Source organism: Nyctereutes procyonoides, unplaced genomic scaffold, assembly GCF_905146905.1.
Source record: "Nyctereutes procyonoides isolate TBG_1078 unplaced genomic scaffold, NYPRO_anot_genome, whole genome shotgun sequence".
NCBI lineage: Eukaryota > Metazoa > Chordata > Mammalia > Carnivora > Canidae > Nyctereutes > Nyctereutes procyonoides.
In genome coordinates this window covers 12,240,546-12,267,569 of record NW_026575035.1, presented here as the reverse complement: position 1 = coordinate 12,267,569, position 27,024 = coordinate 12,240,546, and the positions used below count along the sequence as shown (strand labels likewise).

The following is a 27,024-nucleotide window of genomic DNA, read 5'->3' as shown; positions in this document are numbered from 1 at the left end:
AATTTTTTTAGGGCACAGAATTGCCATATAGGCATCCTTAATAGCTGTTTTTAGGTTAAAAGAAAGGAACTGATTTGTTAATCAAGTATATCAGAGGCTTAAAGAGATACAGACATTTTTGATTATATAAAAAAACCCAATTGACTCCTAAGCAGAACACCTGAACTCTGATTTTCAAGGTAAAATATTTCTGGTAATTAGTATTATTGTATTCATTGAATTAGTCAACACCTCAAGGCAAAATCTGAAAGTTACATGAGGCTCTAACGCAAGGTTGTGTATTTCAGAGATGATTGTCTCAAGAAACTTATGCTCTTACGGAAATCCTACTTCCTCCATAAAACTTTAGTAATTGAAGAGATGGATAATTTCTCCCTCATACCTTCGCTATTCATTGATCACATAAACCTATTTTTCTACAGTAATTCTTTTTATCTATATATTCATTGTTTTGATCTTTTGAATATTTATTCAGCCCTACATATGCTTTTGATTAGAATCCAGGTTAGAGTTGTTTTTAAACTTTTAGGCAAGAAGATGGATGGATTAATTTCATTTGTTCTTTCATTCAAGATTTGTTGAGTACCTACTACTGCCAGGCATCAGGGAAACAGTCAGGAACTGACCCTATACAAAGAAGGATGGTAAGTAGTATGCTTTCGGGGGTTCTCTCTTCTGCAGCTATTTGTTTACATATCATGTATCCCTTACTGGATTAAGAATTTACTGGGTGATCAACTCTTTCTGGATTTCCCTATTATATACAGACTAGAGGCCCAGCAAAACTAAATTAGGTGATTTGCTGACACTCCTATAACTAGTACATGGAAGAGTCTGAATATGAACCCAGAAAGTATATATCCAGAGGTCATACTCCCATTAATCACCATACTCACTGCTTTTCCCACTTGACCTGTACAAGACTTCACATAAATATTTAATAAATGAATTCAGATTGTGATAATCCATTCCTGTAAGTCATTGATACTCATTTACATGCTTGGGTCCTTATATTAATCATCAGGGGAGAACTCATTTTCCTAAAAATGGTCGTGGTCCAGGTTTTATTCTTCTCACCAACAATGACCTCTAAAACCCAGTAAAGCAGTAGAAATCATTCCATATTTATGCAACTAGAAAAAGTATGGTAGAAAACAGGAAAACTCCTTTAATCAAGTGAAGTATTTGTGGCTGTGGCTGATGAATATGCAAAGACTGCCGTAGGTTCATGGGTCCAAAGTATAGTCTGTGTACTTGATAGAAAACCTGCTAGTCACCAAGCCCCCTCTATGCCCCCTGAAGAAAGAACTTCCTCTATTTCCATATCCTTGATCACAGGGTAATATCCTTTAAAGTGGAAAAGATGTGGGATCCCTGGGGGGCTCAGTGGTCGAGCATCAGGTCATGATCTTGGGGTCCTGGGATGGAGTCCCCAGCGGGCTCACCGCAGGGAGCCTGCTTCTCCCTTTGCCTTTGTCTCTGCCTCTGTGTCTCTAATAAATAAAATTAAAAAAAAATAAAGTGGAAAAGATGAGAAATTCACACTTGACAAAGCACAACCATACGCTCACACCTTGCTTTTTTTTCCAGGTGAAATCATGAGGATAAGTGCAAAGGGTAACCTTTAAAGAACAGGAAAAAAAAAGGGGGGGGGAACCTAAGTGGTGGGTCAAGAAGTAGTGGCTTAAGTCTCAGCTGAGCTATATTCCTGTGGGCCTGACTATGCCCATAAACTTTTTAGCGCCACTTGGGGTCACTCTCCTCTTCCATCAATGCGGGCTCCCTATTTCACCATACACAATTCAGAGATCCATTAAGTCTCAGATCTGCAAGAAACTCATTTTAGGATGAAATGAAGGAGGAAAGATACTGTAAGCATAAAGTGAGATAAATGGTAAGATATAACTGTAGAGTTCAGTGAGGGTCAAAGAACTCAAGAAGCTGATGCCCTAGCCTAATCTTTAAAGATAGTCACGAAGTGGACTAAGAGAAGAACATTCCAGGCAAGAGGAATGGCTTAGGAAAAGGAACTTAGAAGCTACAATCAGTTTAGCGTGGGTAGGGTAATAAATACTGAGCCAAGAATAATGACGGAGGCTGAGAAACATTTGAGAGGCATTCTGGGTGTGGTTTTCAAGGGCCTATGGGTCAGGCCAAGGAGTTTGAAGTCTCTACCACAGGCCAGTGATTTACTTCCCTGGCTACATATGGAATTACCAAGGGAGGTTTTAAAAATATACTAATAACCAAGTTTCACCTGAGCAATTTGGTCCATCTCTGGCTGTGAGGCCAAGTATAATCTTCCTAGGTGATTTGATGAGCAAACGGCTGGAAATTTCTGCTGCTGACAATGGGGACACTTAAAAGGTTTTAAATAAAGATGTGACGTGGTCAATTTTTTATTTCAGAAAGATCACCTTGGCTACAGCATGGAGAACAAATAGGAGTCATATGTGAGGTGACAGAAAAGAATTTTGGGAAACTGGTGTGATGCAATGGAAGGAGACCAGGACCGGAGCCATGGCAGTGAGAAAGCTGAGGAGAAATGAGGTAGCTGCCATCTTCCGCCCTGGATCTGCAACAGACTAGAATGGATCTGCGGGTGGAGGATGGGGTGGATGACAAAAATGGTCACAGGTTTTTTTCCCATGTTTTCACAATTTGCAATCATCTCATCAAGAATTAGAGTCTGTTTCTCCATCCCTGGGCTGACTCTGAGACTTCCTTTGGCTGATAGAATGTGGCAGAAGTGTTGTTACTAGAGTTTCAAGCTTTGGTTCCAGGGCCACTGTCAGTTTTCTCTCTCTTTATCTTGGATCCCTGTGACCCCTGAGTCAATAAGCCCAGGATAGTCTTAAATTCGGTTGTTTAAACACCAAACCTGGAGAATCTTACAAACAAAGGAAACAAATGTTACAGTATTGGCCCAAGGTCGTGTTGTCCACCTAGTTGAGTAAATAAATAACCAGTAGGGTCATCATAATACCATAGAGGGCTTCTTTTTCTACTTTTGAAAGGATGTTTTTAATGCGTTCCTGTTTTTGCCACATACTCTCTTAATATATTGTTATTGACTAATTACCAATAGCCACACAGAGAAAACTATATGCCACATCTAAAATTTATATTCCTGAAATTTAATCCACAACTGCATTTGGACATCTGCCAGGATCATGACAAATGTTTTCTCTTTCTAAAATCATGCCAGAGGGGATCCCTGGGTGGCTCAGTGGTTTGGCGCCTGCCTTTGGCTCAGGGCAAGATCCTGGAGTCCCGGGATCGAATCTCACATCAGGCTCCCTACATGGAGCCTGCTTCTCCCTCTGCCTCTGTGTGTGTGTCTCTCTCATGAATAAATAAATCTTTAAAAAAAAATAAAATCATGCCAGAGAAAGCAAAAGTAACATTGCTTTATTACTTAACAAAGCCCTTAACAAAAAAGATGGAAATGCTATTTCCTACCCCAAATGTATTGACAGATCAAAGTTTGGGTTTCTTCTTAATTTTTATCTTTCAGTATCATTTATAATGTTTCTCTGTTCAGGTAGCTCACCAAATCACTGGTTGTTTAAGGCCATCTTATTAGGTTTTACTGCTTAATTACCACAAATTTAGTAGCTCTGTTTTATTATTTCACCATTTCACTGGGAATGGATTGATTTTTTTTTTTGTTCAGGGAGTCAAAGAGCTGAAATCAAGGTGTCAGCTCAGGCTGTGGTCTCATCTGGGACTCGGGATCTTTTTACTGGTGGTGAAATTTGTTTCCTTGTCATTATAGACGGAGGTCTGTCCCTGTTTTCCCTCTAGTCAGCTGGGGACAGCTCTCAGCAATTAGAGTCCCCTGCAATTTCTGCTACATGGCAGTTCTCAGCATGGATGTTTGATTTCCGCCTGGCCAACAGGAGGGCATTTCTCTGATTTCCTCTTTTGTAACCAGTTAGAAACACTATTTCTCCATGATTAGGTCAGGCCTACCTGGACAATCTCACTGTTACAAGGTCGAGTGATTTGGGACCCTACTTACATCTGCAAAATCCTTTTACCACAGTACCTAGATTAGTGTTTGATGGGATACATGAGAGAAGGGGTGTATATGCCAGGGCCAAGAATCTTGAGTACCATCTTAGAATTCTGCATACCACAGCCATGATTAAGAGATATTCCTGTAATGGTACTATCAGCTCCAAATGAAAATGGGAATAGGGATCCCTGGGTGGCTCAGCGGTTTAGCGCCTGCCTTTGACCTAGGTTGTGATCCTGGAGACCCGGGATCGAGTCCCATGTCTGGCTCCCGGCATAGGGCCTGGTTCACCCTCTGCCTGTGTCTCTGCTCTCTTTCTCTCTCATGAATAAATAAAATATTTTAAAAAATGGTAATAAATAACTCCAACAGCATGAATTCTTCCTCACATTTCCCAATCAATGTCCAGTTGGATGTTAGACCTTTTAAAGGTGCAGAGACCACAAGCATCCCAAAGCTCCTGTAGATCCAGGTGTATGACTTGGGAGAGTACCAAGGAGGATTACAGAACAGTCAACTGTGCTGAGGAGGGAAAGAGTCACACCTGGGAAAGGCAGCTGTGAATTTCTCATACAAAGAAGGGATGATGCCATTTGTCCCCCATGGAATTTTGCAATTCTTAACATCCCGCTCAGTGGCACCTGACAACCCAAATCATTTATGGGGCTATGTTTTAGTTTGAAAAATTGTCAAACTTTTGAATACAGGGCAGGGTTTTTTTGTTTTGTCCCCCCCCCCCCCACAGGGCAGTTTTTAATTTGATAGCTCTCTAAATGAGAGAATTGGAAATAGAAGCATTAATTTTTCTTTTAACCAAATCTGTCAATTCTACATAGAAATTTTGTGATCTTACATTAAGCCTTCTGTATCGCTTTAGAGCACAAAGAATTTGGGAAGAAATGTAGGCAGAAGGTGGTATTGACTCTAATTTTACTCACCTGCAAACTGTCTCCCATCATAACGGTATTTAAATCATGGCTATGCTCTTAATTAACAGTTTAATTGGCTGGTGCTTTCTCAATCCATTTCTCTGGAGGCAGGATTTTCTGTTTAACTTTCTTGTTTTAATTCTTCAGCAAAACCATAAAATTTAATTAGGAAAGTAACCAGCTTTGTAACAGTGGTTCTAGGTCTAATTAGCTATGCTGTGACTGTACCTTCTCAGATTTCACTCAACGCTGCACAGACATTTTGCATTTGTTCATGTTTCAGATAAGACATTGTGAATTTATAGCATCAGCATATATATCCCAGTCACTTTTCACTTTTCCAAAGATGCTTGGTTATATCCAATGAAGTCAGAAAAATTAACATAAAGCATCCATACATGCTATTAAACTAAGAGCCATCAAAAGGCCAGGATGTAGGGCTGTTACCATGTGTACGATTTTTCTATTGCTTTTTTTATTTCTGTTGTGTTTCTGTTGCTTTTTTTCTACTGCTACAGAGAAAATTACCCCAAACAGAACAGCCATTTACCATCCTTAGTTCTATAGGTCACAAGTCCAGGCACAGTTGCCTGGATTTTCTCTTTAGGGTCTCACTGGGCTAAAAGCAAGACATCAGCTGGGCTATGATTTCATTTGGACTTCAGGGTCATCTTCTAAGCTCAGATGGTTGTGGCAAAATTCTTTGTAGTTGTAGGATTGATATCCCCATCTCCTTGCTGTTTATCAGATGGGGGTAGTTCTTACCTCCTAAAGGCCAGTAGCATTTCTTATCACATGGTTCTATGGACAGTTCACAACACAGCAATTTGATTCTTCTTTGAGACCAGAAGGAGTACTTCTCTGGCCTCTGTCAACAGCTGGAGGAAATACTCTAATTTTTAAAGATTTGAGAGAGAGAGAGAGAGAGAGAGAGAGAGAGAGAGAGAGAAGTAACAGAAGGAGAAAGAATTCCAGGCAGACTCCCCACTGAATGTGGAGCCCAATGCAGGGTTTGATGTCATGACTCTGAGATCATGACCTGAGCTGAAATTAAGACTCTGATGCTTAACTGACTGAACCAGCCAGGTGCCCCAGAAATATTTTGCTTTTAAATGGTTCATCTGATCAGGTGAGGCCTACCCCAAGTTATCTCCCTTCTGCTACATAATGTAATCTATCAGGGAAATAACTATCCCATCATATTCACAGACCCTGACCAGACGCAGAGGAGAGATTATACAGGGTGTATAATCAGGGACAGAAATTTTGGTGCCATCTTAGAATTCTGTCGATCACATGGTGCTTTAGGGAAAGGAGGCACTAAAAGCTCCCTTCCCCTCGGAGGCAGTGCACAGGGTCTGCAAAGGAGCTGTTAACAACAGTGCCAGTTCTGTCTCATGAGCTCCACAGGGCGTAAGATGATAGACATTCATATTCTTTATTCTCTGCAGGCTGCTTTCTCTGCCTGGCCAGAATTGATGCTCTCAGTGGTGCAAGTGGATCACTCGATGAAATCATTTGAATTTAAAATGACATCCAGTTAACATGATGCTTTTAGATAGAAATGTATTTAAGCTCAGTGCTTCCAATTTCAACCCAATATGACTATTTCTTTGCTAAAGAGAAATGAAGAAATGCGAAGAATTAACACAGCAGGCCTGAAACTACTGTTCTTAGAAAGGTCTACTTACAAGTTGGGCCATTAGCTGGCATCTGGAAACAGGGTGGTAGGATTGGCCCTAAAATCTAACTGGGAAGAGTGGCTCACTGTGCACCTCAACTGTGCCAACAATATAGTTCCTGCCTTCCTTTGGAGAATCTGGAATGTTGGTATGTGCTTGGCAGAGGGGGCCTATATGACTAGGCCCCAGTAAAAACCCTGGGCCCTAAGTCTATAATGAGCTTCTCTGGTAGACAATATTTCACATGTTATCACAACTCCTTGCCCACCTCCCCTTTCACCACCCCTAGTTCAGGGAAACACTTCTTGTGTGCAAGCCTGAGCCTGGTTGCTCTTGGACTTCATGCCATTTGCTTTTTCTCATTGCTGGTTTGCTTTGTATCTGTTTGCTATAATAAATCATAGCTGTGAGTAGGATTCTCAGCGAAATATAATCTTGCAAATCTCTGAACCTGGGGGTGGTACTGGTGACTCAAGGAATAAAGTAAATGAGAATGTGACAATGTATACTACTGTGTCTAGTCTCCACCACCCAGCAAACTTGGCCTCATTCTTCTCCATTGGGAAAATGATCAGAGTAAACAGATTCAAGGCAGGAGGCAGGCCTCATGTGGCTTCTAGAAGGTTTGGCACCCACTAGATGTGTGCTCCAATGCCACACTATGATCCAGGGCAAGTTACTTAACCTCTGTCTCTCCTAATTTCTTCAGCTCTAAAATAGCATTAATAGTACCCACCTCATAGAGTTGTTAAAAGAAGACAATTTATAGGAAGTACTCAGACTGTGACTGGTACAGGGTGACTCAGAGGGGCTGGATGGAATTCTCTGTGGTGTGGGACCGCCAGAGCATCATCAATATTCTGATATTAATTCCCTTGCTACCCCCTTCACTCTGCTCTCCCTTCCGCATCAGCCTCCCTTTCCTTCCCTTCTCTTAGTTGTCCTCTAAAGCTCCTTCACATCCAAACCATTTCCTCCCCCGGGTTACTACCCTTCCTTGAGGGCTAGATGAAAATATGCAGGAAGTTTTTTTTTAAGTGTGTACAGCACTGTGCACAGAAAAGGGCACGATATAATGTGTTCTCATCAGTGTCCATAGTCCTATCTCATGCTCAACATCTTTTCATTCCGTTGATTACAATTTACAAGAGTTAAGTAACCCTCCCAGTCCTCACTGATGTAATTTTATTACTTTTGATAATGACAAGTGATCATCACATATATAATTGTGATTTTATTTTTATAACTTTGTAAGATCTATCATGTAAATATACTTACAAATGGTGTGGGGGCAGATTTTGTCACAAAATTTTTCCCCAATACTTAGCTAAGCATATATGTTCCCTGAAATATGGTATAAAGTGGCTATTTTTCCAATGGGTGTATCTAAAATATAATTTCAATGGAGATGGGAGCTTCTACTTGAAAACTGCTTTGCTTCTTTGCAAATGTTGAGTCCCTGGGAGGCTGTTTAGGTAATGTTCAGGTATTGCTGCTAAAAAGACTATAATGGAATTAAATGAGCATACATGACCAAAAGAAAGTTCATGTCAGTATCCTGAAGCAGAGATGCCTTTGAGAAAGAGAAGAGGTTTAGGAAATGTCTGATGAGCAGTCCCTCTGGTACTGGATACAATCATAACAATTTGGAGTGAACTCTTGCATTTTCACTTTGAGCCCTTGTAATGAGACCCAAGCTTAAATTGGATAGTACATGTATAAAAACTGGGAGTAAAGAGAAAGAAAGGAAATGAATAAATTCCAAGTTCAAAACTTCATTTGTAAGTACATTCAATATTTGAAGGAAGATGTCAGAGAAAAATCAAGCCAACAATAAGACCAAAAATGTGATAATTACAATTATCTCCAGAAGCCACTAAATCTATCCCTCCTCTCTTATCCTCCTAACATCTTTTCCAGGTAAGACTTCCAGGTATTTAGGACACATGTTTTCCTATCCCATAGGAGATTAAGGAGGTCTTCTAGGTAATCTGATTTGCTATCCATTAAAATAAAGCTAAACTGACATATATTTTATGGTCTTGCTTCTTTTCTTCCTAGGCATAGAAAAGAGCCCATCACCATACCTCTTTTTTTTTTTTGTTAAGATTTTGTTTATTCATGAGAGAAACAGAGACAGAGGCAGAGACATAGGCAGAAGGAGAAGAAGGCTTCCTCAAGGGAGCTCAATTCAGGACTCGATCTCAGGACCTGAGCTGAAGGCAGATGCTCAACCAATTGAGCCACCCAGGCATCCTATCACCACACCTCTTATCATAAAGTTCTAGTTAAAGCTAACACTCAATTATACTGCAGTCATAGGAAAATGAGAAATTCTCTATCTCTAAAATCCACAAAATTCACCAAAGATTAAATAATCCGAGCCATTCAACCTTTGCCCATATAATTTTCTTATCAGACGCACTGAAACAAACCAAAATTAATTTAAAAATTTTTTATTTTCTTCAATTCACTTCTGTTTGAATTTAATTAGAATGAAAGTATAGATGATTAGCAGGAAAATTTTAAGAAGGAAAAGTGAAGCTCTGGAAAATTATAAACTAAATTCACTCATTCATTAAAAACAATGAAGACATTTACTGAACTTGTAGGATATTCCTACATTCTTTCATTACCACAGCAATGAAAAAAGTAGATAAAAGCTTTATCAATGAATCTTATATTCTACTAAGGGAGATGGAAAATAAATGAACTCATAAATAGATAATGGGATAAGATACATCATGTTTTGAGTAACCTTAAATTATCCTTTAAAAGCTCTTTCAAGTTATCTCTTAGCATTTTCTTTTCTTGGCTAATTAATTCTACTTATTCAACTCCCATCGGCAAAGCCCTGTAAACACACATCATAGATGTAATGATAAGTGAGTGGAAGCTCTCTTACCTTAAGTTGGTGGTATATCTTCTTCAGTGCATTTGCTTCTTCTTCTGTATTGGGAATAAGTCGAATCACCTTATCACTATAAGAAAGGGAAAAAATGGTGTTATTTGCCTTTCAAAACTAAAGATTTAGCCAGCTTTATCTACTTGCTTTTAAAAAACTAACTTTGGAACTGGGAAGAGAGACAGCAAAACTCTGGGCTGGTCTAATATCAGAAATACCTGGGCCAGCAGTTATCCAGTTATTATTAATCTCAGATCACATTGGTCTTAAAAAAAAGATTTATTTATTTTAGGTAGAGTGGGAGAGGGACAGGAGGAGGAGGAGAGAGAATCTCAAAAGCGGACTCCCAGCTGAGCACCAAGCCTGACTCAGGGCTTGATATCATGACCCAGAGACCTAAGCTGAAATCAAGAGTCAGCTGCTTAAATGACTGAGTCACCCAGGAGCCCCCAACATTGGTCTTTTTTTTTTTTTCTCATCAGCTATTGAAGATTACAAATTCACACTTAAGCAGAGAAAGGCCAAAAACACAGGAACAAAGGTAACAAGGACAAGGACTTTAATGAATAGCTCAGAGCAGATGCCAAGCAAGAAATTTCTGATGACAGAGGTAAAAACACGCTTTTAAAAAAAGCTTAACGCTGAAAAGGAATGTGACTTTCAATAAGACATATGAAATCTATGCACCTTGCTTTTAAAAAAAGCTTAACGCTGAAAAGGAATGTGACTTTCAATAAGAAGACATGAAATCTATGCACTATGGAAAATTTCTGGTTTGGATTCTTCCTACAATGAGAACAGTAAAGATAAGCTCATCTCTATGGGCCATCTTATGTCTGTAGTACAGGGCTTCCCAAGTGACATATGGGGCCAAACTGGAGGGTGAACAATTGTTTCAACGATGCCACAAAATACGAATGGCTATAAATATTTTTAAGTGATAAAAATTTTAAGTTGTACCACAGCTGATATTATATTTGAACAATCTAAAAGTTTATTTCAGTAAAGATCCTGAATTGTTTAAGAAGACCGGATGAGTTGTGCTATGGTCCAGAGAGTTCTCTATAGCAGTGAGCTCCCCCAAGGTGTGTCAGAGAACTATTATTATTTTTAGTTATGTCACAGCTCCAGTATGTAATAATCACAAATGGCTCAATGCTTTTTGCATGTAGTTATTAAGTACTTATAAATGGATTGGTATAAAGGAGATCATGGAGAATTGGTTTCAAGAGGAAATTTAGGAGATCTCTATGCTAAATAGAGTACAAGAGTATTTTTCATAACCCTTTGCAGTATTTTACAATGACTAAAGATATATTAGTATATATATGTGTGTGTGTATATATATATGTATATGTACGTATGTATATGTATACACACACACGGCAAAAAAGAAAAACCTAGCAGTTCCACCCACAACTTATCTCTCCAACCTCAAATATACTGAAGTAAGGATAGAATGTGATATTTTCCATGGTTTTACTACTTAGATGAATAGCAGCGTCCAAGGCCAGGTAAAATTAATATGGAAGTTCTTGAACCCCACAGGAGACTTCCAGATTTGTTGGAAAATTATTCTTAAAAAAAAAAAAAAAGAAAAAGAAAATTATTCTTCAGGGCTGTGTGTTCATTTCCAATCACTTTAGCTTTGTTATTTCAAATGATCCTGTTATATCTTCTTTAGGTCCATGCATTAAAAGGCCCATGGCTTGTTGATAATTTAATGTGTTTTGGCCACTATTCCCTAATATGACTTTGTCACTTCAGTTTCCTTAGAATCACACAAAACCACCCCTCAGTATTAATGCCATGAAGTCTATTTTTCCAGAAAGAATAAAAGAAAGGCAAAGAAAAAAAATCAAGTCACTGTGAAACACCATCAAATATGACCTTTAGAATTTAAATGTAATTTACACCTTTTCTCTTTTTCATTTCTGGTACACAATTCTCTGTCCTTAATTTTTCTTGGGTTCCTCCTATCCTGGCCTCTCCCACCTGACCCGATATAATTCTTGGCAGAGAAAGGCAACTCCACTGGGCGATATGGTTGTTTTTGAGGGATGGATCACTTGACAGCTTGCTGAAAAACACCTCCATCTGGGGCCCTATCAGCTCCTCAAGAGTGCAAAGAAAGCAATCTGTAGTTGTTTTACAGCCATAGGAAAAAAAATTTTTTTAAATGATGGATAATTCAATCTGGCAATTGGTTCCTCTTCTGTGAGTATAGGATAAAAGGTGAACACACCTGGGATTATTCAACTCTGAAAGTGATTGCACAAGCCCAGCTTTGTCACTTTTATCACAAAAAGTTCACTTCATCATAACTTGCAGCAATTCTCAGGTGTGACTTAAGAAATGTGTTTATTACTGTTTGAATACTTGTCAGAGAACATACAATAATAAAGTTATTTAGGGAAACCCACATCATATTTTGTAAATCCATAAATTTTATTAGACTAACCAGTAGCCAGAATCAACAACAGTCCTCTACTCAGCATGCAAAAGCAAATGCCCCATTTGTTCCACCAAACAGAAATCTGGCTTTCCCTAGATCTGATCTGATAGTCTTTTTTTTTTTTTTTAAGTGAACAATAATTCAGTACTACAAACAGGAAGGGTTCACGAAGTAAAGTAGCTCCAGCAACTCTGAAAAACTGGCTAAGCACAACTATCAAAGGTGAATGGAGAGGCTTTCCTTATAACGGATGGGTTTTTTCCACCACTAGGTGGCAACATCAATTTAAGACCCCCTTGGCTATCCTTTGGAATTAAATCCAGAGGACCAAAGGTCTGCAAAGGGGTTGAGATTAGGGAGCTGACTCGGCAACCAGCGGCTCACATGTACATGTGTCTGTAAATCAGATATTTCTAGCTCAGGGAGTCTGTGTAAAGTTTTCACAGAGAGGACAGGCATATTAAATCACATTTTAAAGATGTGATATTAGAGGCAAAATATTCCAGATAACTAATCACCCAGCCATCACATATTTACTCATGATATACTTAAGGTTATGTTGCTAGAATGCTAGCACCAAGTTGCAAGTTGATTATTGATCCTAATGTACAATAGCAACCACATGAACACTATTAAATACATTTAATCCATTTAAAAAGTATTATTAAATGCGTAACGAGAACATATGCACCCAGAGAGGAGTATCTGGCAAGATGGCACCTTCTCTAACCTTTTACAATCTGCCTGGGTTTCAGTTTCCTCATTGAAGGCGTGAGCAATGAACTGTTGCCTTCCCATTTTAAAGTTCTAAGACTATGCTGCTTGAAGCTGATGCCAACCACATGTATTGCCATGTCTTGACTGCAACACCTATGGAAGAATGTGTTTTGCAGGCAACTGGAGAGTCCTCAAACTCCTTTGGAAAGACACAGATCTGAAGCTACAGATTTTCTCCTTCTAGGTCTTGGCATCAATTTTCACAATTGATTCCATTATTAAACTTCGTAACTTGCACAACCAGTTTATAAATCTATGCTTGTAAGAAGTATTTTAGTATACACAAAATAAAGCTCCCCTTCCAGTTCTCTTCCATGCCAAACTTCTCCTTGTCCCCTGATGGCCATTGTTAATTTTTTGTGATCCATTCTGGACTCCTTTGTATTTGCACATGTGCACACTCACACGTGATGGTCTCATAGCATTTTATAATACTCATTTGCTTTTAGTTTTCACTTAGCATGTTACTTTGAAAACACTTTTCAAAATAAACAGTTGGATTCTAAATGTTAATGTTTTATTTTGGAGTTTTATGCCTATATTCAGAAGGGAGACATTTTTAAAAATAAACTTTTTAAAAACAAAAAATATATATTCTTTTTTTTTCATATTGTCATAAAATGGCAAGATTTCATTTATGGCTGAATAATTTGTGTGTGTGTGTGTGTGGAAGTGGAATTGCTGGATCATATGGAGGCTATACTTTAAAGAACTTCCATACTGTTTTCCAGAGGGCCTGAATCAATTTATACTCCCCACCAACAGTGCACAAGGGGATTTATTTTTTCCACATCCTTGCCAAAACTCATTTTCAATAATAGTTATTCTAACAGAAGAAGGGTGATATTTCATTTTGGTTTTCACTTGCATTATCCTGATTAATGGCATTGAACACCTTTTTATGGGCTTGTTGGCTATCTGTATACTTTGGGAAAATGTCCATTTAGACCTTCTGCCTATTTTTTCAGTTTTTGGCTATTGAATTCTATGAATTCTTTATATATTTTGGATACTAGCCACTTATGAAACAGGTGGTTTGCAAATATTTTCTCTCATTTGGTAGGGTAACTTTTCATTTTATTGATGCTTTTCTGTACTGCGATCCATTTGCTGCAGCCCCACTTTATTTTTGCTTTTGGGATCAGATTAAAAAAATCCTCACCAAGACCTGTGTCAAAGGTCTTACTGTCTAGATTTCCTTTCAGGGATCTTATAAGTTCAAGTCTTACATCTTTAATTCATTTTGAGTTAATTTTCATGTATGGTGTAAGATAGTGGTCCAGTTTCATTCTTTTGTATGTGGCTGTCCAATTTTCCCAATGCTGTCTATTGAAGAAACTGCCCTTTCTTCATTGTATATTTTTGGTTTATTTATCATAATTCATTGACCATATATGTGTAGGTTTATTTCTGGGTGCTTTGTTTTGTCCTATTGATCTGTGTGTCTTTTTATGGCAGTATGGCATACATAACCATATTGTTATGTTTACTACAGCTTTGTGGTGCGGGGGTGGAACCTGGGTGGCTCAGCTGGTTAAATGTCTGCTTTTTGGCTCAGGTCATGGTCCCAGGGGCCTGGGGTGATGCCCTGAGTTAGGTTCCCTGCTTGACAGGGAGCCTGCTTTCCCTCTCCCTACACTTAGCTCTCTCTCAAATTTAAAAAAAAAAAAAATCAGGGAGTTTGATGCTTTCAGCTTTGTTCTCATTTCTTAAAATTACTTTAGCTCTTTGAGGTCTCATTTCACACAATTCTTAAGAATTTTTATTTCTGTGAAAAATACCATCGATATTTTGGTACAGATTATACTGAATCTATAGATTGCTTTGGGCAGTATGGACATTTTAACAATATTAAATCTTCCAATCCATGAGCATGGAATGTCTTTCCACTTGTTTGTGTCTTATTCAAATTCTCTCATTAATAACTTATTTTCAATATGCATCTTTCACCTCCTTGGTTAGATTTATAGGCATTTTATTCTTTTCAATGTACTTATAAATGGGATAATTGTGGTTTTTAGTTTCTCTGTAGCAAAGAGTTATTTTGAAGAATGTTAAAAAGTTCTACACTTTTTAGTATGTTTATGTTATTTAGATGTTCTGTCCTTATTGTCTTAAATTTGACAATTTTTGAATTTCATTTAATATACCTATTGTGATTTTGGATTTGTCAGTTTAAAGACTCTTAATTCACATATTTGATGATATATAACTATATATAAGTTTTTATCCTGGAAGTTTCTAGAAAAATCCTTCTATGCCTCATTTAATGCTCTTTAAGTTTTTTTTGCCAAATGATTGGCTGGCACAGTTTTGCCTGTGTCTTTCTTTTTTTCTCTTTTTATGTGTTTCTTGGAAATATCATAATGCTAGATTAAATTTTTAAAAATTCAGTGAGATTTTTCTGATTTGAACTGGAGGAATTTACTTATTCACATTAATTACATTACTATATATATATAGTTTTTTGCTTTTTTGGTTTTAGAGACACAGCACAAGCAAGGTTGAGGGAGAGGAGGATGGCAGGGAGAATCTCAAGCAGGCTCCACCCTCAGCGCAAAGCTGGACCCAGGGCTCCATCTCATGACCTTGAGATCATGACCCAAGCCAAAATTAGGAGTTGGATGCTCAACCAACTGAGCCAGCCAGTTGCCCCTCTTTTTTATAACATAAACTTAATAAGCATAAAAATGTAAGGCACATACATTTTCTAGTATTAGAAGATATATACATGTGTGGTTTTAATTTTTTCATTATTTGTTATGGGTTCTTACCTTTTCTCCTTGCCATCATTCTTGGAGTTAATTCTCTGCCAATTTTTCTTATCTAGTACCATACAAGCTATGCATCTTATGTCTATTTTTTTTAGTGATTTCTTATAAATTTTACACCAAGTTACTTTAACAGATACTTCTTTCACATCTAGAGTTAAGTCTTTGTACGTTCCTCCCTTGAACAAGAACCTAAGAATTTTTTTTTTTTCAGCCACTTCTTTCCTGTTTTTCTCCCTTTTTGCTCCATGTTTTGTTAAAATCACCTGGAGTTTTTGTTGTGCATTGTGTCTAAGTGGATACCTGAACTGGGTCCCTTCAAAAATCAGATGTTGAAGACCTAACCTTCAGTATTTCTGAACGTGAATATATTTGGAGAGAAGGTTTTTAAAGAGGTAATTAAGTTAAGCTAAGGTAATTGGATTGAGCCCCAATCCTGTCTGATTGGTAGCTTTATCAAAAAGGAGAGTATTGGGGCACAGAGTTGCACAGAGGGAAAACACCATGAAGATACAGGGAGAAGGTGGCTATCTGCAAGCTAGGAAGAAAGGCTTCAGAAGAAATCAACTATGCTGACACCATGCTCTCTGACTTCCAGTACCAGAACTGTGAGAAAGTAAGTTCCTAATGGCTTAAATCACCCGATCTGTGGTACTTTGTTACCATAGCGCTAACACATACACTGAAGATGGCAGCTTAATGGATATGTCCTCAGCCATTCCTTGATATTTGAACAATTTTAGTCACTTTGTTCCAGATTCTCCCAACACTGCATACAGTTCCTATCCAGCACTCATTGCACTCACTGTAGTTTTAGTGTCTTTATTTCTTACTAAGCTCTAAACTCTGCATGAGCAGGAACTTAATAGATTTTGGTTTATTCTGTGGGAGTTCTGTGGAAGTGTCTTTATAGAGTAGTCTGAAGCTTATCTTGAGAGGTCTAGAGCTAGGTTTAGGTTTTAATTGCAGCTTCTATATCAGGCAGAGTGTAAATTAGGAGCCCACACCCATACATGGTAGAGATCTGGGCTATCTAACTTTTCAGTGATCTCCCATCACCGAAATCTTTAGTAGACCAAAACCACCTCCATTTCTCCATCTATAGGGAGTTTTCTTCAGACTTTGAAGTTGCCCTTGTTTTTATAAACTTGCCGGTAAGCTCTCCATGTCTTCCTGTTATAGGCAATGGAATCCCAGCTTCAGATATGACAGCCTCTTTTTCATAGTCCTGACTCCCAGAACCACAGGGCATCAGCTTTTTCTTTCCACTTTAGCTTTTATTTATGCCTCCAAGTATTTGACATCCAGAAATTTCCTTTCCTTTTCTACAAAGTTGTTATCTACTAAAACAAGTGACAGGGTGGTAAAAGAACATGCTCTGGAGACAAGTTGCCAGCACTAGATGTGGGACTTCATCCAATGTTTTTCACCTCTGTGCCTCAGGCCCTCTATTCTATAGATTGGAATTACTGGTCCTTAACTCATGGGTTATTGTGAAGATAGAGGAGTATACATGTTAAGTGCTTATAGTAATACCTCACCCAGAGTAAGGGCTGTATAGATGTTTGGTACTATGAAGTTTTTGCATTTTTGGCATATTTTCTCTTTATCCAATATTTATACTTGAGGGTTCCTGACTATAACAACTCAGCCTTCTATGTTTTATTATACTCTAATGTGTTGAATAAAAAAATGAAAAAGATTCTTTTAAGAGGAAACTACTTGTTAGCAGACATCCTGGATGGCCTAAGAATGTATGACTTGTCCATAATCTCCGTTTGAGGTATCATTTGTATCTGGTATCTTGTAACTCTTTCCCACGTGACCATGCCTAATTTGACACCTAACTTAAAGGCAGTCAGTGGATGAACAGGTGAATTAGAAGTGAGTCCTGCCCAGTTGGGTCACTCTGACTGACTGCTGATCTAGTCCAATCTATCTTTGTGAATTTACACTTGAAATGATGAAAAAAATCGGTTAGTATCAGGAGCAGTGGCAGTAGATACAGGTAATAGCTCAATTACCACAATGGCAAAATTCTCAAGCAGGGATCATAGGCACTGCCCAATGCCCTTTGTAAATGACCCTTTAGGCTCCAGGGGCCTGGTTTGGAAATAGTCTCCATTCTTCCTTGTGTTTCTTATAATAAACTCCCATTATCTGATTTATCTGGAGCATGCCTTTTTAAAAAAACCTAACAAATGTACTAGTGCTAAGAATATTTAAACTTAATTTTAAAAAAGTATCTGGTGTCTAAGTCACCAGATTTATCTTCTCTCATCTATTTCCTCTTCAGGTAGGGAAAAAAGAGAGGAAGGCTGGATTCTACATGGTGCTCTATCACTTGAACAAATTTGCTTACACATTTAGCCAATGATCCCTAATCCTTAAATTGAAGAAATAGCAATATACTGTTGCATAAGTTTTTTTGTGAGAATTATTTCATTTAGATACATTTGTTCATGTTACATTATATGCCAGACACAGTGGTAGGTGCTAGAGATATAGCAGTTTCTGCCCATAATGGGCTTACAGCCATAGTACCAATGAAATATTGTCTGGGAAATGCCTAGCTTGTTACAGCTTCTCAATGCTTAACAACTTCTGTTATTATGTCTGCAGGAAAAATACTTTCTTATCCTGTAGAACTTGAACTGCTGAAAGGAGATACTTCTCCAAGTATGTTTCACCTGTGAAGATTAGAAACAATAAAATACTATTTTATTATAAATCTATTTAACCTTTTTGTTGTTGTTGCCAGTGTTTTTGTTTCTTGACCTTTCCATAGGTATGTGAATCTAATCATTGATCAGTATGCTTTATATAGGATACTTTATATAAAATAAAAATGAAAAATCTCAGAGAAAGTTCTATCTAGGTGTCCTCTATTGGTACAAGCTGCCCAGACTCAGTTTTTCAATACTTTTGAAAACACAATTTACTCAGATATAGAAAAGGATATCTAATGCTATTCCTCAGGAGGTATAAGATTAGATGACTGTTGTGGATGCTGTTGGCTACTCCTCCAAATCTATTTTCCCCTTAAGCCCTAGCAGAAGGGGTTTACTCTGGTATTCATTCTATCCGTTCATGAAGAATTTGGGTCTTCAGCCAGTCAGAGCTTTGTACATCTGCCCAGCAACTCTGTTGGTGTGGAGATTGACATGTGTTATGAATTGGCCCAATAAAATTTAAGGGAAGGATTATTATTTCATGGTGGGTGAGGGGTATTCATTTTCCTGTCAAATGTAAACAAGGAAATGAATAAGCCTGCTTGCCCCTGGCAGCCTGTAATTAGGAAGGGAATGAGTTGTAGTGTGAGACAGATTCTGTGGACTCTTGGTGTGGGGAGGAAGAATGAACCTGGGTCTTCAGTGGTCTAGTTGAAATCAGGCAACCTTTAGGCTAGTCCAACCTCTGGTCTCCTCTTATGTAATATAAAAATTTTATTGGATAAGCCAGTCTGAGTCAGGCTGTGTCCTGCTTGTAACCAAAAGCACACTGCATAATAATAAATTACTTAGTTATCTTTAAGGAACGAGATAAGGAAACTATGGAATAACTAAACTTACTGTTAAATCAGTCTTCTTAGGTGGAAAATCACATCAGTGTTCCTTCTTTTCTCCACACCCTTCTCTAAAATACCCTTTTGATTTTGATGGCCACTCTGTGTGTGCTTTCTGAAGGGAAAACTAGGATAATAATCAGTAGCTAAAACTCATCCCTATTCATAAGAAAAATAGGACAGTTTAAAATATTTGCTGAATTTTCTGGAAATTTATATCCTATGGAAGAGTTATTAATAGAATGTTCATTTACTTAAAAAAAATCTCATGCCCAAGCACAAAGAAATCCATTAGATAATCCTACTTAGAGAAATTAATGTTCACATATAGATTCTATATTATAAAGTGCTTGGGTCTCAGTGCTGCATTTCCTTTGTTGAAAGATTATGTTTTGATGCACATGAAAAATTTCATTAAAAAGCAATAAATAAGAGACAACTTGGCAGAGAACTTTAGAAAGCTAAATGGATTCTTCCCTTCTTTGGTCATGGTTTATAGTCGCAATATAAAGTACTCAGAACATGAAGAAATTCCCTGTGGCAGTTTGCTTAGGACGTAAAGATTTAGACTTCACTTTTGGATTAGATGGAAGTGATGACTTTCTTCTTTTTTTTTTTTTTTTTGTTGCTGCTGTATTTTAACAGCAGAGAAAAGAAAAACACACAGCCTTCAAAAAGCCTTACTGATGTACTTCACTTTATAACAGACATTTTTCTCAAGAGATTGAACACCTACCATGATATCTCACACATAATGGAGGATCAATAAATATTTGCTGAATTGAATTAAAATTGACTTTCTATAAACTGCATCATCTGTTAAGTTTCTGAAATTGGCTTCCACAGTAAGGCCTGAGAATTTCCTCTTCTCCCATTACTACAGGTCAGAGAGGAAAAAAGCAATAAAATGTCACCCTTCCATTAAATTTTTACAGTAAGATATTACCTTCACTGTGTCCCAAGAATTTGCTCTGCTTAGTGTCACATCATTATATAATACTTCAATTTAGTCCTGCTTGTAGTATTTAAGAATAGGACTCAATCTGAGAAAACTATTACCACAATGGAGAACAAAGCATTCATTAAACAGATATCTATGTAGCAATTATTCCAGGCAAGTCTCTGGTGGGGAGGAAAAAGGAAAGGAACTAAAAAGCATAAGGAAAGAACTTTCAAAGATGGGTAATAAGGTATAAGCAATATCTTAGGTAGCATATGATCAATGTTTTATATATTACATAGAAAATGCACAAAAAGGATTAGAGAATGATTAGAGAAAGCTTTATGGAAGAACCCAGATATTTGAAACTAAGATTTGGTTCCCAGTGGACTGACATATATTGGTCTAGTGATTTTGAAATTTGAGTGTATGTAATATATACCTAGGAATCTGTCAGCATAATTTGTTGGGGGAAAAATATCCTGAAATCACCTTTCTGGATAAAACACTAAGCAATAATGGAATATGCAGGTTTGTTTTTGGTGTATCTTTTAATATGCATGGGTAGGTGTCAATAGAGCAAGGGAAGGCCTAAGAGGGCAAAAATGTTTACACAAGCTAATACTGAGACCAGTGGCTACCCTGACTGATGGGCATATTAATACTCTGATGCCCCAGAGTCTAAGAAAGGTGGGAATTCAGATCAGAGGCAGTCACAGAAAGTCTTAAAGATGAACCTCAAGGAAAAGATGACAAGAAAAATGCCTTGAGAAAGAAGTGTAGGGAAACTTCTCGGTCATAGACTTGGTTGTGGATAGAAGAAAAAAAATGTGATCATCATCATCACTGGGAATTTGAAGCCACAAGCTAGGGAAGTTCAGGGAAGTTGGCAGAGTAGAAGGATCCTGACTTCACCTTGTCCCACAGACACACCAAGGCAACATTTATTTATATATATATTGTAACTGTGAAAATGCCCTGAGACCGGCAGAGTAGATCTTCTATAGCTAATCATAGAGAAGGTCACATCAAGAAGGGTAGGAGGGGTGGAGGCACAGTCAAGAACCAAACCACGCAGTGCAACTAACCACAAACAGGAGGGACATCGCAAGTACAGAAAATCAAGGGGGATCAGACTCCACCCCTTCCCATTGCACTGGGTACCCATATAACCCTGGGGACCCACACTGGGAAGACATGTCCTTATAATGTCTGACTTAGAAAATCAGCAGGGCTTAACTGAGAGAGTCAGGGGGTGATAGGACACCAAGTCCCACCTTTAAAGAGCTAGCCCAAGACATAGCACAGAAGCAGCAGTTTGAAAAGCACCTAGAATATAAGTGAAGGAGATTTTTTGACTAACTTTAAGATGTGTACCAGAGAAGTAGGTATCTGCAGATTTCTCTAGAACAAAACTGCAAAGGTAGGTGAACTTCTTTCTTGCCCTCCCTTAGCCTAGATAATTGGATGCTTACAGGAGACAGTTCTAACACTTTCCATCTACATTATTAACACCCACATTCCCTGCAGACTCACCAGGTACTCCTTCCAAAGCAGTTCCTGCCCCATCCAATCCACCAGGTACTCCTTCCAAAGTAGTTCCTACCCAATCATATCTGGCAGGCAGCCCCAGCTAGGAATGGCAACCCTCCAAAATGATTACTGCCCTGGCAATGGTGTGTGTGGGGGGGAGAATAACCCCAGACACCAGTGCCCTCACATTTTCTGTGGTTGGACCTCATAGCTGGCTATGCAGTGAAAGAGTCCTCTGCTTTGATGTGCCCACAGCTGTCAAAGTAACTAATAGCAGCCAGGCTCAATGCCAGCTCCACCCAGCACATAGGCTTCAAAAGCTCAGGAAGCATCTCTGTCTAGTGGGCCAGAAGCAGATAAAGTAAGTTATTGCAGCCAGCTGGGCTAAGGTGGTCCACTCCCACTCGCTGGCATACCCACAGTATCCACAACTCAGCCACAACAGGAAGTAGTGTGCAGTCTCCACATGGGACACCTCAGGAGTGCCCAGTTCTGGTGATGAAGGGGCACCATGCTACAGGGCACCACAGAACCTCTTCTATACAAGGTAACCAATTTCAAGACCAGGACACATAGCTGACCTAATACATAGAAACAGAGTTAGACAAAATAAAGAGACCAAAGAATATGCCAGGAATTAAGGAACAGGCCAATATTACAGAAAAAAAAGCTAAATGAAATGGAGGTAAGAAATATGTCTGATAAGCAGTTCAAAGTAATGGTTATAAAGATACTCACCAGCTTTGAGAGAAGAATGAATTAATATACTGAAAACTTCAACAAAGAGAAAATGTAAGAAAGAGCCATCAGATCTGAAGAATACAATGGCTGAAATGAAAAAAATATACCACAAGGAATCAACAGCAGAGTAGAGGATGTAGAAAAATGAATCAGTGATCTGAAAAGACAGGGTAATGGGGAGCACTCAAGCTGAATAGCAAAGAGAAAAATAAAAAGTGATAATAGGTTAAGGGACCACTGAGACTAAGTTTGCCTTACAGTGGTTCCAGAAGAAAAGAGAAAAGAAAGGGACAGAAATTTATTTGAAGAAATAATAGCTGAAAAATTCCCTCATCTGGGGATGGAAACAGATATCCATATCCAGGAAACATAGGGAGCCCCTAACAAGATAAACCCAAGGAGATTTACACCAAAATCCATAATAATTAAAATTGCAAAAACTAAAGATAAAGAATTATAGAAAAGCAAATAGTTGTGCACAAAGGAAACACTATAAGGCTATCAGCTGAATTTTCATAAATTTTGCAGACCAGAAGAGAGTGGCATGATATATTCAAAGTGCTAAAAAGGAAAAAAATATAACCAAGAATATTCTACCCAGAAAGGTTATCACTCAACATAGGAGAGTGTTCCTCCCTCCACCAAAATTAAAGTTCATCACCACTAAACTAGTCTTACAAGAAATGTTAAAAGTGGAAAGATCATAACTAGAAGTAAAAAGATATTATGAAAGAAACAAGTTACACAGGTGAAAGCAAGCATATAGTAAAGGTAGATCAATCCCTTATAAAGCCAGCATGAAGACTAAAACAAAAAATAGGAAATCCATTACATCTACAAAGGATACTAAATAAGATGTAAATTATGACATCACAAACATAAAATGTAGTGGGACGAATAAAAATGAAGTGCTTTTAGAATGGGTTCAAACTGAAGTGACAACCAGCTTAATATGGACTACTATATAACATATGCTACAATATATGATGTTATACATGAACCCCATGAACCCCATGATTTTCACAAATCAAAAATCTATAGTAGATACATTTAAAAAAAAAAGGATAAAAGAAGCCAACATAACACTAAAGAATGTCATCAAACCACAGGGGGAAGAGAGCAAGAAAGGAAGTAAGAGAAGAACTACAAAACACTGAGAAAAAATTGACAAAATAATAAGCACATACCTATCAAAATTACTTTTTTAAAAAATATTTATTCATAGAGACACACAGAGAGAGAGGGGCAGAGGCACAGGCAGAGGGAGAAGCAGGCTCCATGCAGGGAGCCTGACGTGGGACTCGATACAGGGTCCCTAGGATCACACCCCAGGCTGCAGGCGGCGCTAAACCTCTGTGCCACCGGGATGCCCCCAAAATTACTTTAAATGTAAATGGACTAAATGCTCCAATCAAAAGACAGAATGACTGAATGGATAAAAAAAAAAACAAAAAAACAAAAAAAAAACAAGATCCATCAATAGACTGTCTACAAGAGAATCAATTCAGACCTAAAGACACATACAGAATGAAAGTGAAGGAATGAAAAAAGATATTCCATACAAATGAACAGACAAAAAAAGCCAAAGTAGCAATAATTATTACAGCAGAAATAGAATTTGAAACAAAGACTATAAGAAGAGACAAAAAAAGGCATTATATGATAAAGAAATCAATTCAACAGATATAACAATTGTAAATATCTATGCATCCAACATAGGAGCACCAAAATATACAAAGCAAATATTAACAGACATAAAGGGAGAAGTTGCCAGTAATACGATAATAATAGGAGACTTTAACACCCCACCAATGGATAGATCAGACAGGCAGAAACCAATAAGGAAAAAGTAGCTTTGAATGACACATTAGATCAGTTGAACTTAACAGATATATACAGAACATTCCACCCAAAAACAGAATATGCACTCTTTTCAAGTACACATGACCATTCTCCAAGATATATTATTAGGCCTCAAAACAGTTGATGAATATTGAAATTATATTGAGTACCTTTTCAACCATAATGGTATGAAACTAGGAATTAGAAGAAAATTTGAAAAAAAACACAAACATGTGGAGACTAAACATACTATTAAACCATCAATGAGTGAATGAAACCAAATAAACATTTTTTTAAAAATACACGGAATGAAAATGGAAACAATTTTCCAAACTCTGGGACAAAGAAGCAGTTCTGAGAGTGAAGTTTATAGCAATACATGGCTACATCAAAAAACAAGACAATCTCAAATGAACAATTTAACCTTATAAGTAAAGGAATTAGAAAAAGAACAAAGCCGAAGTTAGATGGAAAGAAATATAAATATTAGAGTAGAAATGAATGAAATAGATACTTAAAAAAAACCCCAATGACAACAAAACAAAACAAGAAAAAACATCCATGAAACCATGAGGTGGTTCTTTGAAGAGATTAAAAGAAATTAGTAAATCCATAGCCAGGTTCATGAGGAAAAAAATAGAGACAACTCAAGATCAGAAATGACAACTGTAGAATCACTAGATTCTACCCCTGAAACACAGTATATGCTAAGTAAATTGAATTAAATAAAAAAAATTTTAAAGATGTTAATTGAAAGATTCAGTCTAAAAAAAGAGAAATGAAAAGAAAAAGCACCAACACCACAGAAATACAAAGGATCATAAAATACTATGAAAAATAATGTGCCAACAAATTGGAAAACCTAGAAGAAATGGACAAATTTCTAGAAACATACAATCTTCCATAACTGAATTGGGAAGAAATATTAAGTCTAAAGAGATTGATAACTAGTAAATAAATACGGAAATCAGCAAACTCTAAACAAAAGTCCAGGACCAGATGGCTTCACAGGTTAGTTCTATCAAACATTTAAAGAAAAGTTAATACTTACCCTTCTCAAACTATTCCAAAAAAAGTGGAAGAGGAAGGGAAGCTTCCAAATTCCTTTTATGAAGCCAACATTACCCCGATGCCAAAACTAGGCAAATATACTACTAAAAAAGAAAAAGAAAGAAAATTACAGGCCAATCCCTCTGATGAATATAGATACAAAAACTCTCAGGAAAATATTAATTAACTGATTCACAAAAGAATCATCAAGATTTATTCCAGAGATAAAAGAATGATTTAATATTTGTATATAAAAATGTGATATAGGGGCATCTGGGTGGCTCAGTTGGTTAAGCATCTGCCTTCAGGTCATGATCTCAGGGTTCTGGGATCAAGCCCTACCACAGGCTCCCTGCTCAGTGGGGAGTCTGCTTCTCCGTCTGCCCCTCCCCTTCTTGCATGTGCATGCTCACACTCTATCACTGTCAAATAAATAAAATCTTTAAAATGTGATATATATCATTAAGGGGAAATATAAAAACCATATAATTATCTCAATAGATTCAGAAAAAAATCTGACTAAATACAACATCTTTAAATAAAATATCTCAACAAAATGGGCATAGGGCCACATACTTCGACATTATAAAGACCATACATGAAAAACCCACAGCTAACATTATACTAAATGGTTAAAAACAGTTTTTCCCCAAAGGTCACTAACAAGACAGGGTGTCCACTCTCACCACTTTAACATAATACTAGAAGTTTTAGCTTAAGTCAGACAAGATATAAGAGACATTCATATTGATAAAGAAGTTAACCTGTCACTATTTGCAGGTGACATCTTACTATACATAGAAAGCCACAAAGAATCTATTTAAAAAACTGTAAGAACTGATAAATTCAGTAAAAGTTATAGAATACAAAATACCCAGAAATCGGCAACTTTTTAAAAGATTTTATTTATTCATTCATCAAAGAATGAAAAGAGAGAGGCGGAGGCATAGGCAGAGGAAGAAGCAGGCTCCCTGCGGGGAGCCTAATGCAGGACTTGATCCTGGGACACCAGGATCATGCTCTGAGCCAAAGGCAGACACTTGGCCACTGAGCCACCCAGGTGTCCCACAACATTTCTATACACTGATAATGAAATAACAGAAGAAGTTAAGAAAACAATTCCAGGGTAGCCCCGGTGGTGCAGCGGTTTGGCGCCGCCTGCAGCCTGGGGTGTGATCCTGGAGTGCCAGGATCGAGTCCCACATCCGGCTCCGTGCATGGAGCCTGCTTCTCCCTCTGCCTGTGTCTCTGCCTTGCTCTCTGTGTCTATGAATAAATAAATTTTAAAAATCTTTAAAAAAAAAAAAGAAAGAAAACAATTCCAGGGGCTCCTGAGTGGCTCAACTGGTTGAGAGTCTGGCTGTTGATCTCAGTTCAGGTCTTAATCTCAGGGTCATGAGTTCAAGCTCCGTGTTGGATCCCACACTAGGCAAGGAGCCTAATTTAGAAAGAAAAAGAGAAGTGACTATCAAAATACAAACAACACTCTTCATAGGACAAATAATTGAACAAAAATTTGCATGGAGCCACAAAAGATCTTGAATAACCAAAGCAGTCTTGAGAAAGAAAAAAGCTGGAGATACCATAATCCTACATTTTAAGATATTCTAAGGGAGGACGAGCTAAGATGGCAGAGGAGTAGGGGACCCTAAGTTTGGTCCCTGAAATTCAGCTAGTTTTCAAACTGTTCTGAATACCTGTGAAATCAACTGGAGATCTGAGAAAAGAAATGCTGCAATTCTACAAATAGAAAAGTGACTTTTTGGAAAGTAAGAGGTGTGGAGACTTGAATCTGGGGTGATATATCAGAGGA

General features: G+C 37.7%; 1 protein-coding gene across 2 annotated transcripts in view; it reads right to left on the bottom strand.

Annotated features, from left to right (window-relative positions):
* CPA6 (carboxypeptidase A6) overlaps positions 1 to 27,024 on the bottom strand; it is a 312,960-nt gene that overhangs the window by 175,244 nt on the left and 110,692 nt on the right. For both annotated transcript variants that reach the window (XM_055318319.1, XM_055318320.1), the window contains exon 2: positions 9,538 to 9,613. In XM_055318319.1, the coding sequence (XP_055174294.1) occupies positions 9,538 to 9,613 (76 nt within the window). The remainder of the gene's footprint in view (positions 1 to 9,537; positions 9,614 to 27,024) is intronic.